General features: G+C 52.4%; 1 protein-coding gene across 5 annotated transcripts in view; it reads left to right on the top strand.

Moving 5' to 3' along the window:
- Window positions 1–12,002, top strand: part of LOC146780349 (uncharacterized) — a 106,522-nt gene extending 94,520 nt beyond the window's left edge. For all 5 annotated transcript variants that reach the window (XM_085639228.1, XM_085639226.1, XM_085639227.1 and 2 more), the window contains 2 exons: window positions 2,635–2,793; window positions 10,823–12,002. In XM_085639228.1, coding sequence (XP_085495354.1) covers window positions 2,635–2,753 — 119 coding nt within the window. In that variant the 3' untranslated portion in view covers window positions 2,754–2,793; window positions 10,823–12,002. The remainder of the gene's footprint in view (window positions 1–2,634; window positions 2,794–10,822) is intronic.
- The last annotated feature ends 422 nt before the right edge of the window (window positions 12,003–12,424 follow it).

Raw genomic sequence — 12,424 nt, 5'->3', positions numbered from 1 at the left:
TTCTATTTACTCATAATATAATGGAACCTTAAGTTGCAGGTACATGGGTTAGAAGACAATGCAATCAATTGATTCTTTACATTGTGTCACTGAAATCAATGCAGATAGTGCAGGGAAAGTGGAGCCAGGCAGAGCCCTTGCATGCAGGGACAGCGGAGCCAGGCAGAGCGCTTGCATGCAGGGACAGCGGAGCCGGGCAGAGCACTTGCATGCAGGGACAGCGGAGCCGGGCAGAGCACTTGCATGCAGGGACAGCAGAGCCGGGCAGAGCGCTTGCATGCAGGGACAGCGGAGCCGGGCAGAGCGCTTGCATGCAGGGACAGCGGAGCCAGGCAGAGCGCTTGCATGCAGGGACAGCGGAGCCAGGCAGAGCGCTTGCATGCAGGGACAGCGGAGCCAGGCAGAGCGCTTGCACGCAGGGACAGCGGAGCCAGGCAGAGCGCTTGCACGCAGGGACAGCGGAGCCAGGCAGAGCGCTTGCATGCAGGCACAGCGGAGCCAGGCAGAGCGCTTGCATGCAGGGACAGCGGAGCCAGGCAGAGCGCTTGCATGCAGGGACAAGCGGAGCCAGGCAGAGCCCTTGCATGCAGGGACAAGCGGAGCCAGGCAGAGCCCTTGCATGCAGGGACAAGCGGAGCCAGGCAGAGCCCTTGCATGCAGGGACAAGCGGAGCCAGGCAGAGCCCTTGTATGCAGGGACAAGCGGAGCCAGGCAGAGCCCTTGCATGCAGGGACAGCGGAGCCAGGCAGAGCACTTGCATGCAGGGACAAGCGGAGCCAGGCAGAGCCCTTGCATGCATTTCTCTTCTTTCTCATTGAAGTTGTTTTCCTTTGGTAAAGCAGAGCACAGAAGGAAAAAAGGCAGAAGCCACAATTTAGGTCAAACAGCTTTTCAGATATGGTGGCACTTTTTTTTTTTTTTTTGCAGAGTTTTATATAGCGCGAACTTGACCCGAATCCAATCAGGCTTTACATAGCACCAGTTACGTTACATGAGGACACACATTCATTTTTTGTTAGGCACGGGGAGATTAGGTGATTTTCTCTGAATCACAGGATGTTAGCGTCATTACCGAGACTTGAGCCCAATTCTCCAGGTCCGAGGTCGAGCGCCCTAGCCGTTGGGCCAACTCCTCTCCCACTTTATACTCTGACCAATTTGTAGAAAGCATCTGTTGGTTTTTGGTTTAACCCAGTCAGACTGGGTCGTAAAGTATACTGCCTCTTAAATGGCTTGGGGTCTTCCCTCTCTCAGCATAGGTTTTCTGCACTTCAGATGAGTATTGAGATCATGAGAAATGGCGCACTGGTCAAACGCCATCCAGCATCGTTTCTTTGGACCTGCGAGAGCTGCTGGCGTGCGCGTGAAAAGAAGGAACATGCGATACAGTCCAAAGGAAGAATGTTGATCACTACATTTTCAGAGTGTCACAACTTGCCGAATGCATATAACACGCATTGGCTAAGCCATAAGGTCTGCTTAGAACTAAAACAGTTTAGATCAGCGTTTTCCAAAGTGCGGGTACCAATCCACTTGTGGGTCGGGAGATGTTTTTTAGTGGGCAGCGAATGTTGAGCAATGAATGGTTATGGCAGCAGATTTATTTTTGGGTGAACAAATATCTGTCATTGAGGCGTCTCAGTAATAGTAGACCATTGCATTGAGGATACACACCACATTGTGTATCAGGCAAGATTGCGGATGTCGATGGCACTCGGTCTGTTTTATTGTGCAGCAGGCAGTGCACTTTTTAACGGAACTGTTGCCAGGATTAGGAGTTTCTGCAGATCATCCTGGGATATTGGGGGTGGTTTGAGTATGGGTAGAAGTACTGCACAAATACTCTTTTACATACATAGTCTTGGGTTCATTTATTAATTGCTTCAAAACTCCATTTAAGTAGGAAGTTGCCACAGTTTTTGATTATTCCCTGAATACTCACATTTTATTCCCATTTTAGATATTTTTAGAGCAAATTCACTAAGGCTTAAAATAGTGCTATTAGGAGCACTGCTTTATGAACTCTAAAACATGTTCTTGAATATGCAGAGTTGATTCCACTTTAGTCTGAAAATCAGTCTAAGACTTGCAGTGTGTTTAGAAGGATGGCTTGGTAGATTCCAGCACGGTTTGAACTGCCCGTGGTATTTATCAGCTTCCCCGTATTGTGTTGGTTGAGCTGTGGTGCGCATTGTATGACGGTATAAATATAAATGCGCTGTTTAGCTGCTGGTTGTCATTTTTAGGGTGAACCTAATTTTGGTGATTACAAGTTGTTCCCATTACCTACCTGTGAGCGGGGTATGATGCAATACCCAGGAAGAGGACACAGTGGTCCAATCAATTGCAGCTCTTGAGTGTTGTATGATCATTGTGTGACCTAAGGTACAAGAGCTAAGTGTATCGAAGTTGCTGTGGTGTCCAATAAATGTTCGAGTGGCCTGGTTGTATGCCGTATTAGAGTTTCAAGATAAAGACATAAGCTGAATGAAAATCTTTACACAGCTCATGGTTGTCCTGGATGCCTCCAGCGCTCCTTGCTCTATGTTGCGGACCTTATCGTGACTCTTGTTGAGATATAAAACAATGTTTCCCTCTTGAGTCCTTGATTGAGAGTCTGTGTCTCTTTGGCAGGCGCAGGCATGTCAAATGAAGAATCTCTGCAACAGCATGCGCAGATCGATATCCCCGACAAAAACGCCCAGGAGAGTGTGACCAGCATGACAAAACTGATTGACCCTGAGAGAACGTGAGGCCGGACCTATGGCTGATGGAAAGCATGCCTCGTTCCAGGTACTTTTTTTTTTTTTAAATCTTTATTTATAAACTTTTGTAAACAAGACAGACACTTGCATCGTAATCAGGAGCATGAATTCAGTACTTTGTTCTCATCAGCATTTGGCATAGCTGGCGTTCAAATATGATCTTACAGGTTCATCCCATCAGCGCATCTATCCGGGTCCAGCCCGCCTTCTCCCGGACTATCGCAGCGGCATCCTCCCCCAGTATCTATCCACATCCTCAATACAGCGGAATCTGCGCTACGGCAAGCAACTCATTCCCTTCTTTCCCCTCCTCCCTCCTCCCCACCTTCTCCAATCTCATGCCCCACTCTGCCCTTCTCAGCAGCCTGCTCCTGCGGGTGTGCAAGTAAATAGCCTGTCAGTGGCCCCCAAATATCGCCAGGCCTAGAGGCCCCCGGCAGCAAGTCCGCGTAGGCTCCCAGCTGTTCCTGACAGTAAATCAAGTCGTCAAGCCATACTTTAAATTTTGGCGCCCTTCCCCTGCTCCAGCGACATGCCACGCGCCGTTTTGCCAGCAACAGCGCTAGGGCTACGTACTTGCGATAGGCAGCCTTCAGTGGCTTAACATATCCCAGGAGTGCCAATAGCGGCGTGGGTTCAACCCGTTCATTGATCATCGTAGCCAGGGCATCGAACACCTTTCTCCAGTACGCATGTATGTCTGGACACTCCCATGCCAGGTGCAGAAAATCCGCATTCGGCGCTTTGCACCGTTCACAGTTATTCTCCTCTCTCAGCTTGTATCTGCACAGTCTGGCCGGCGTATAGTACACTCTGTGCAAAAACTTATAATGCACAATGCGCAGTCTGCTGCTAGCCGAGACCTGCTTTGTCTGCATCGCACAATACTCCCACTGCTCATCCGTGAGTTCAATGCCCAACTCCGCATCCCAGCCCGCGCGGGCCGGGGCAGCCAATACCTGCCGCTGTGTGTGAACAGTAGAGTATATCAACGAGACCAGGCGTTTCGCCGTCGCGCTTTTAAGGAGTAAATGGAGTGGCGCAAGTTCAGGGGGCTCGTCCGGGAAGCCGGGGGTAAGAGAGCGTATGCCCTGCCGAAGACGGATATATAGGAATGCATCGAGGGGGGTACTCGGGGAGTCCTGAAGCATATGTTCAAGCGTACGAAATAGACTACTGTGGTACAGATCCCCCCCCCCCATGTGCGAATGCGCACCCGCTCCGCGAATCTGCGGAACACTGTCTCCTGCAGCAGGGGCATATGGGGGTGGTAGACAAGGGGCAGCAACGGGGAATAGAGCATAGGCACATCTAGCATGGCACCGATTCGTTTCCACGCCGCCGCAGTGCAGGCGAGCGTCGTACCCGGCATCTCCCTGCCAGTAGGCACCTCCCAAAGCTCTCCGTCAATTGGGATGGGGTGAGCAAGCCAGTGCTCCGTTGCGACCTGCGGCATGTAACGCGGCTGGCGCATCCAGAAGTACGCATAGTGTGCCTGCGCACTGAGATAGTACAATTCAAGGTCAGGCACTCCGAAGCCCCCCTGCGAGTACGGCCGCGTTAGGACTGCCCATTGTATCCGCGGATGCTTGCCTCCCCACACCAGGCGTATTAGCTCAGACCGCAATGTTTTGAAAAAGTAACTACCGGGGTAAAACGGTATATTAAGGAATAAGTACAGCAGCTGGGGTAAAAGTACCATTTTATCAGGGAGGCCCGCCCTGCCATTGAAAGCGGGAGGGAAATCCAGCGGGTCACGCAGTCCGCAATACGCATCAAAGTCGTGCCATAATTAAGGCGCATGAGCGCTTCCCTGTCCCTCGAGATCACGATGCCCAGGTAACGCACCTCTTCCTCACACCACTCCAAGGGGTAATCCAGCGGGAATTGGTTTGCGGCGTCCGTCAACGGAAAGACACTCGACTTACTCCAGTTTATCTGAACCCCAGAGAGTCTCCCAAACACTATGAACTCACGAAGGATCGGGTTCAAGTTAACCTGCGGCTCCCGGACATACAAAGTAATATCGTCCGCGTATAGGGAAATTAAGATGTGTCTCATGTTGCAGCTCAGCGCCTTATCACTGTGATGCTGTCGTAGCTTTGCCGCCAAGGGCTCCACCGCGAGAGCGAAGAGTAAAGGGGACAGAGGGCATCCCTGTCGGGTGCCCCTTGTAACCGAGAAAGCACTGGACACTCGTCCATTCACAAGCACCTTGGCCATGGGCACGCTGTACAGCAACCGAATCCAAGAGAGGAAGAGAGGTGGGAACCCCATACGCAGCATCACCTATAACATGTAATCCCATTCAAGGGAGTCGAAGGCCTTCGTGGCATCCAGAAAGACTGCCGCCAGGGGAAGTTCAGGCGCAACATTATTCAACACCGAGAAAAGGGTGCGCAGGTTATGGGAGGTTGCGCGCCCAGGCACAAATCCCGATTGATCAGGGAGCACCAAAGCCTCCATCAGCAAGGTCAGCCGGTTGGCAATGAGCTTGGCTAGAATTTTGACATCGCAGTTCAGAAGTGACAATGGGCGATAAGAGTCGCACAAGTGTGGCTCCTTCCCGGGCTTCAAGATAGAGATAATTAGGGCCTCCCGCATAGACGGTGGGAGGTGCCCGACCTCCAGGGCATCTTCGTACACCTCTCGCAGTATGGGGGCCATCTGATCTATATACAGTTTATAAAACTCAACCGGTATGCCATCCGTGCCAGTGGCCTTCCCAGATTGGAGCTGCATTATAGCCTCCCGCACTTCGTCTAATTGGAACGGGGTGCAGAGGAACTCCCTCTGTCGGTCACTTAGCCACCCGAGGGTCACATCGGCTAGGAAGTCCTCCAGGTCCAGCACCCCAGCTCTCTGTGTGGTATACAACCGCTTATAATGTGCGGCGAAAGCATTGAGGCTGTTCGTCGTATCTCTGTATACTTCCGCCCCCGGGCCCTCCAATTCCAACACAAGGGAGGAGTGACGCGGCTTCCGAATAACGTCCGCCAATGCCTTGCCCGGCCTCTCGCCCTCCCCATACCGCCTAGCCGTCCAATATTTACCCCTAAACCGTGTCTCTCGGTGCGCTTCCGCCATATACTCAGTAAGCCGCTCTCGGAACTGGAGCTGAGTGGCTCCATCCGGGCGTTCAGCCAGCTGTGCTTCCAGCCCTTTTAGGTCTCCCTCCAGTCGCCGCAGGGTGCCAACAATAGTCTTGAGCACCCCCACCCCCTTAGATATGCAGTAGCCGCGAAGCGTGACCTTAAAGGCCTCCCAGACGGTTTTGACATGCTCAACCGTTCCTTTATTTCGAGCAAAGAAGCTGCTCACCTCCTCCCCCAGCCCATCCTGGAAAACCGGGTCCAGCAAAATTGACGCGCGCAGTCTCCAGCTATTGCGCGGGGGTCCGTAATCCGCCGACGACAACGTAAGGCGGACAGGGGCATGGTCAGAGAAGGTACGCGCCAGGTGCTGCACCTGCGCTATAGCAGGCCCCATTCCACGGGACACAAAGACATAATCCAGGCGCGCCCAAGATGCCGCCCGTGCTGTAAAATGCGTACCCTCCCTCTCATGTGGGTGCAAGTGGCGCCAGGTGTCCAGCAACTGATAAGTGCAGAGTATGTCATTAAGGGCCGCCCTCGCCCTGGTATAATGGTGCGCAGCAGGATGGGACCTGTCCACCCCCGGGTCGCAGGCGACATTAAAATCTCCACCCCAAATAACATGATTGGAGCCCACCGCAAATATCTCAGCCCATAAAGCAGGGTAAAAGTCAGGGGTGTCCACATTGGGACCATAGCAGCAAGCCAAGGTGACGGAGTCCGAACCCAGCCTACCCCACGCTAGGCAGTAACGCCCCTGCGCGTCCCAGACAGCGCCCGCCAATTGGAACGGGGTCTGTTTCTTTATGAGAATAGCAGTGCCCCGGGCGTAGGTGGAGTAAGAGGAAAAAATTCGGTTGTCCGCCCATTTACTGGCGAAGGTATTGGGGCTCCGGGGGCTGAGGTGCGTCTCCTGCAGCATGGCGATATGCACCTGATGCCGATCAAGATAAGCCAATATCTGTCGCTTTTTGCGCGCATCCCCCAACCCCCGAACATTCCAAGTAAGGATGTGCAAGTTGTTTCCTACTCCATCCGGCATAAGTAAACACAGTCCACACCAGTCAACAAGGGCCGTGTCCTCCAGGCACAGAGCCTCGACCGAAAGCCCCCACAATGCCAGAATGCAATTTTTGCTGCGCGCTTGGGCCTGTCAGCTAACCCCATGCTCAAAGTCTGATCGCAGTCCAGCTACCGCCAATAAGAACAAGCAAGTCTGATAAACACCCTGTGAAACCCCCCCCCCTCCCACTGAAGCATCCCCAACATGCCAGTAATAAATCCCCACCCTCTTATCCCTCCCCAACGAAAAACATAACAACAACAAAACAGAAAACCCAGCAATCCCAGACCAACCTCCGATAAGGCAAGAACCGGCCCGCATGGCCCAGCCCATGCAGTCCGCCGCCACAGGGGGCTACCCATGGGATCGCCAAGGCGACTGCGCTCTCCCTCCCCGCCCCGCCAGGTCACCGAGCATGGTAAGGCTCAGACACAGGCGGAGCCGAGAGTGCCCAGCCGGTTAACAGTCATTCTGCAGTGCGAGTGCATCAGTGAACAATACACAGTCTCTTCACCAACTATCCACCGCGCCCATCAATCCCCGTCGTCTCCATGCTCAGAACCCTGGACGAATCCCCTAGGCCCACATACAGACCATGCATTCAGCGGGGCAGGAAAGAAGGCAATACTACTTCTGCTGCATGTCAGCGTCCATGTCCAACGGTGAAGGGGGGCGCGCCGCCCCTCCGCTGTCCACTCCGCGGCCAGTTCGCTTCAAATGCTTAAAGTCCTCCACCTGCTGCGGCGTCGTGAAAAACCGCTGCTGACCCTGATGAGTGACTCGAAGGCGTGCAGGGTATAGCAGCGCATAATCTATCTGAGCCTGCCGTAGTTTGGCCTTTACCGCTGTGAACTTGCGTCGCTCCTCCTGGTCCAGCGGAGTGAAGTCCGGGTATACTGTAAAGGCGTTGCCGTCGTAGGACAGTTGCTTCTTGCTTCTCGCTATCCGCAAAACAGTATCCCGGTCCCGGTAATTTAAAAGTCGCGCTATGATGGGGCGAGGTGCACTCCCGGGTGGTGGCCGCTGGCCGAGTGTACGGTGCGCCCTCTCAACAGTGAAGTGCCCCGAAAGGGCATCCGCCCCCACGGCTGCCAGCAACATCTTTTCTACATAGTCCTCCATCCTACCAGTATTGGTGGACTCTGGTATGCCTACTACGCGTACATTATTGCGCCGGCTACGCGCCTCCAAATCCTCATTCTTTGCAGCCACCACCCGCAACAGTTTCTCCATGCGATTGACCTGTGTGGCGACGCGGGCAGCAGAATCCTCAGTGTCCGATATGCGTCTCTCAGCTTCTGTGAGCCGATTTTCATGGCCCTCCAGTTTGTGTGTGATAGCCTCTATACGCGACGACATCCCATCCATCTTGTCGGCCATAGTAGCAAATCCCTGTCTCACCTCCAACAGGATACTCTGGACATCAGCCGTCGCCCCAGGTCCGGCGCCCCGGGGTCCCTCTTCTCCATCCAGCTCCCGCTCTTCCTGCGAGGCGCGCATACCCTTCTTGGGCGCCGTAAAAGTCAGCTTAGGCTGTCGCGTATCTGTCTTCCCCATGGCGCCTCCGCTGTATCACGATCTCCCCAGTCCTTTCCGGCCCCCCACTGGTCCGCCTCCAGGCGCCTCAGTGCCGATCTCCACTAGATCACCCGTCCAGTCAGGGGGGGAAGGGGGGGGGCAGTTCAGCTCTCCAGAGCCTCACAAAGGGTCAGGTGAAAAGGCCACAGCACTATGTCCACAGCGTCGTTTGGGGGGGGGGGTACCGCACCGCCACCAACACCGCACCCCTCAATCAGGCATTCAGGGCCATTCCAGGCAGCACCGTCGCTCCACTCACCCCACAGTAAGCGCCCACCTCTCCAATTCACGGCCGCAGCGCCTCCAGGGGACAGCCAGGCTCCGCTCCCGTAATCAGCGCCCTCCAAGGGCCAGGGGAAGCACACATGCGCCTCCGTTGAGCCCAGTTCCGCGGGTGACCTCCGCAGGCCACCACACACCAGCAGGCAGGGGGGGGGGGGGCAGGGCAGCCCTCGGCGATCTCGGCTCTCTCGCGTCCTCCCCTCAGGCCCAGGCCCCTCGTGGGCAGCACCGGGCTCTCGTGACCGCTCGTCCGGGAGAGGGCTCCACCATTCCACGCTCCCTCGCCCGGGCTCAGCTTCTCCGCAGGATAGCTCGGCCGTCACCGCTCCGATTTCGATGCTGCTTTCACCGGGGCCGCAGCTACATAGGCGCCGTCCCCTCACACCGTCGCTGCCTCCGCACCTCGCTCCGAGAAGGATAAATAATCGGATAAATTCACTGGGCTGCAGGAGCCTCACGGCAGTGCGGCCATTCTGCTCGCGCGCCACCTAGCGCCCCCCTCGTTCCAGGTACTTTTACGGTGCATTTCCGCCCTCAATTCAGAAACACCAGAATCTCCTATCTTCTAGTACATGGATTCAACACATTCAAGTGTGATCCAGAGCACATGCAACTTTCTACTACTGATGCCCTCTTCTGATGCTGCCATGCAAATGTTGACTTTGGACGAACATATCTAGTGATGTGAAAAACATTGAACTAGGGGAATTCTCTCCAACTAAAGGGCTCACAACACACTGTAGTTTAAAGCATACATTTTAAAGCAGAGGGGTCATTAAAAATGCTTATATATTTTCATTATTTTTAAGTTTGCGGCAGAATTTGCAAACCCGCTTCCTGCTTTCCTGCCTACACTTGTTTCAAACTCAAACTGGCAACTTGCAGGATCTCCAGGGGTAACAAGCATTCTATGAGGCATGGAATATTACTGCAAGGATGCAGCTGTGAAAACATGCCTGCTTTCTATCTGGGTAGAGAACATGTCCGCTTTCTGACTGGCGGAGAAAATGTCCGCTTTCTGACTGGGCAGAGAACATGCCTACTTTCTGACTGGGCAGAACATGCCTGCTTTCTAACTGGATATGCCGGATTTCTGACTGGATAGAGAACATGCCTGATTTCTGACTGAGCAGAGAGCATGCCTGCTTCCTGACTGGGCAGAGAGCATGCCTGCTTCCTGTCTGGGCAGAGAGCATGCCTGCTTCCAGACTGGGCAGAGAGCATGCCTGCTTCCAGACTGGGCAGAGAGCATGCCTGCTTCCAGACTGGGCAGAGAGCATGCCTGCTTCCAGACTGGGCAGAGAGCATGCCTGCTTCCAGACTGGACATGCCTGATTTCTGATTGGATAGAGAACGTGCCTGATTTCTGACTGGAGAGAGAGCATGCCTGCTTCCTGACTGGGCAGAGAACAGGCCTGATTTCTGACTGGGCAGAGAACAGGCCTGATTTCTGACTGGACAGAGAACAGGCCTGATTTCTGACTGGATAAAGAGCGTGCCTGCTTTCTAACTGGATAAAGAACATGCATGCTTTCCAACTGGGCAGAGAACATGTGTATGTCCAGATCTCATTGATGTTCTCACATACACCAAAGAGCTACGATCTCAAGTCCTAAATAACATCCCACACAACCGCATGGCCCCTTATCACATAAAGATCACCTCACACAAACAAGACAAGGCCCCTAACTTAACAAGGCCGTATTTTAGAAACAAAACACTATAGGCCAGAACGGTCACCCCATATACACAAAGCAAAGTCCCAGCTCAGCACAACCCTTGTATATAAAACCCAAAGCATGATCTGGGAAAGACCACCTCGTGCACAGATGTGCGCCCCATCACAGCAAGACCATACCAGGAACTCAGAGTGGACCCAGTTAAGAGAGGCATATTTATACACCAGACCGAGGGCTCTATTTTGGAAAGACTGCCCACACCTTAACATGCTAGTTTATTGTAAGCAGAGCACAGTGTTTATTATACTCTTCGCCTGCACAATGTAACACAGTATTTCCTTTGTTTTTTCTCTTGTTTAGTACTGTTGCGCTTCACCTGCTAAACGCTTCTGGATTCTTTCATACAAATCCTTCTTCATCTACAAGCAATGACCTACTTGTTGGATTTCTTGCTACTGTCTAACAGGAATGGTAAGGCGAGAGTCACACTTTACACAGCCCAGAATAGATGCCTCGCTAGGCAAATTATTATATCTCCAATACAATGTACTGAGCAGACATCGAACAACATTCAGTGAGGAAGCAGCGTCATCATCCTACGATGTTCAGGTGAAATATTGAATTTGAAAGAAAGATAATGGATGCAGCACAGGGAGAAGATGCAGCACATCTCAGGGCATTTCTTATGAAATGTTATATTTTCATACCAGCGCTTTAATGAATGGATTCAAGGGAAATGAACACACACATAGATCTATAACAAAATAATAAATCTGTAGTTTGATCAAGTGCAAGGTGACATTTTCTGGACTATTCCTTCATCATGTTATTCCAAATACACAAGACCCCAGTGGTGTGTCTCGTTTAATGGATTGTGAATAGCGCTCCCGGCTTATAAGCTCTCAGAGCAGCATCTTGTATGATCCATGTGTGTACCAAGCATGATTGGTCTCCATGCAGATGTGGGCACCTAAGTTACGTATGTTAAAACGAAGTTGTCTACCCAGTCAACGCTCTTGACATAAGGACTCCTGGGCATGAAGCAAAGAAGACTTTTGAGCAGGGGGCGAGTGCAAGGAACAGCCTTCTCCCTGATAGGCTGTGATGGAGCTATTTCAGGTCGTACAGAGGATGCTGATGCTATAGAGCCATCACTCTTTCAATGATCAACCTTCTCCCTGGAGGGCTATGATGAAGCCGATATTTCAGGTCAGACCTTTGAGGAACTATGTGGCTAAGCCAAAGGCTGAAGGCTACACAGACCCAGGTTTGCACTGGAGTTAAGGACATTGCAGATTACAAGGTTTGCTCAAAAGATTGTTATAAATAGTTATTTTCCTTTATGTATTCACGAATCGTCCTCTCTTGAATAAGCCCTTCCTTTGTGTCCGTTCCTATTCTTGTATTGGAATGCTTAATGTATTCTAAAGCACCTGCCTCGAATGTGTGTGAGATTTGAGACCCGACAGTTGGTATCTGGTCAGCGAGAGCGGTGCATGCTTTACCTGTGCTTATGATAATAAACTTATCATACAATCTCCAGAAGACTACAGTGTTGTTACTGCTAAATAGCTTACCACATGTTGGCGACGATCTTCAGTGCTGACCAGACAGGAGCGCATCTCCAGCAGAACCTACAGAGCCAACATTGAGTAAAGCGGCACCCTCCACAAGAATCCACGCGGCATTGTTCCCACATCGATGTTCCCGAGGCTGAGTCCGAGATCAGGATATTTGAAGAAGGCGTGAGAAGAGATTACGAGATTTTGGGAGGAGCGCTGTGCATGCGCATTTCTCTAACGCTGCCTCGTTACCAAGCAACGTCATTGGTCAAGGTATGGGGAACTTCCTCATTGTTGCGCGTTGCCTTGCAGCAGTCAAAGTCAGCGTGTGTATGCAAGTGAACTCGCGACGTGCTCTCGTCACGCATCGACGCTCCTTATCTACGTAGTTAAGCGAAAC

Source organism: Triturus cristatus, chromosome 12 (assembly GCF_964204655.1).
Source record: "Triturus cristatus chromosome 12, aTriCri1.1, whole genome shotgun sequence".
Taxonomy (NCBI): domain Eukaryota; kingdom Metazoa; phylum Chordata; class Amphibia; order Caudata; family Salamandridae; genus Triturus; species Triturus cristatus.
Note: the sequence above shows the minus strand (reverse complement) of the source record. Positions and strands in the feature narration are given on the sequence as shown.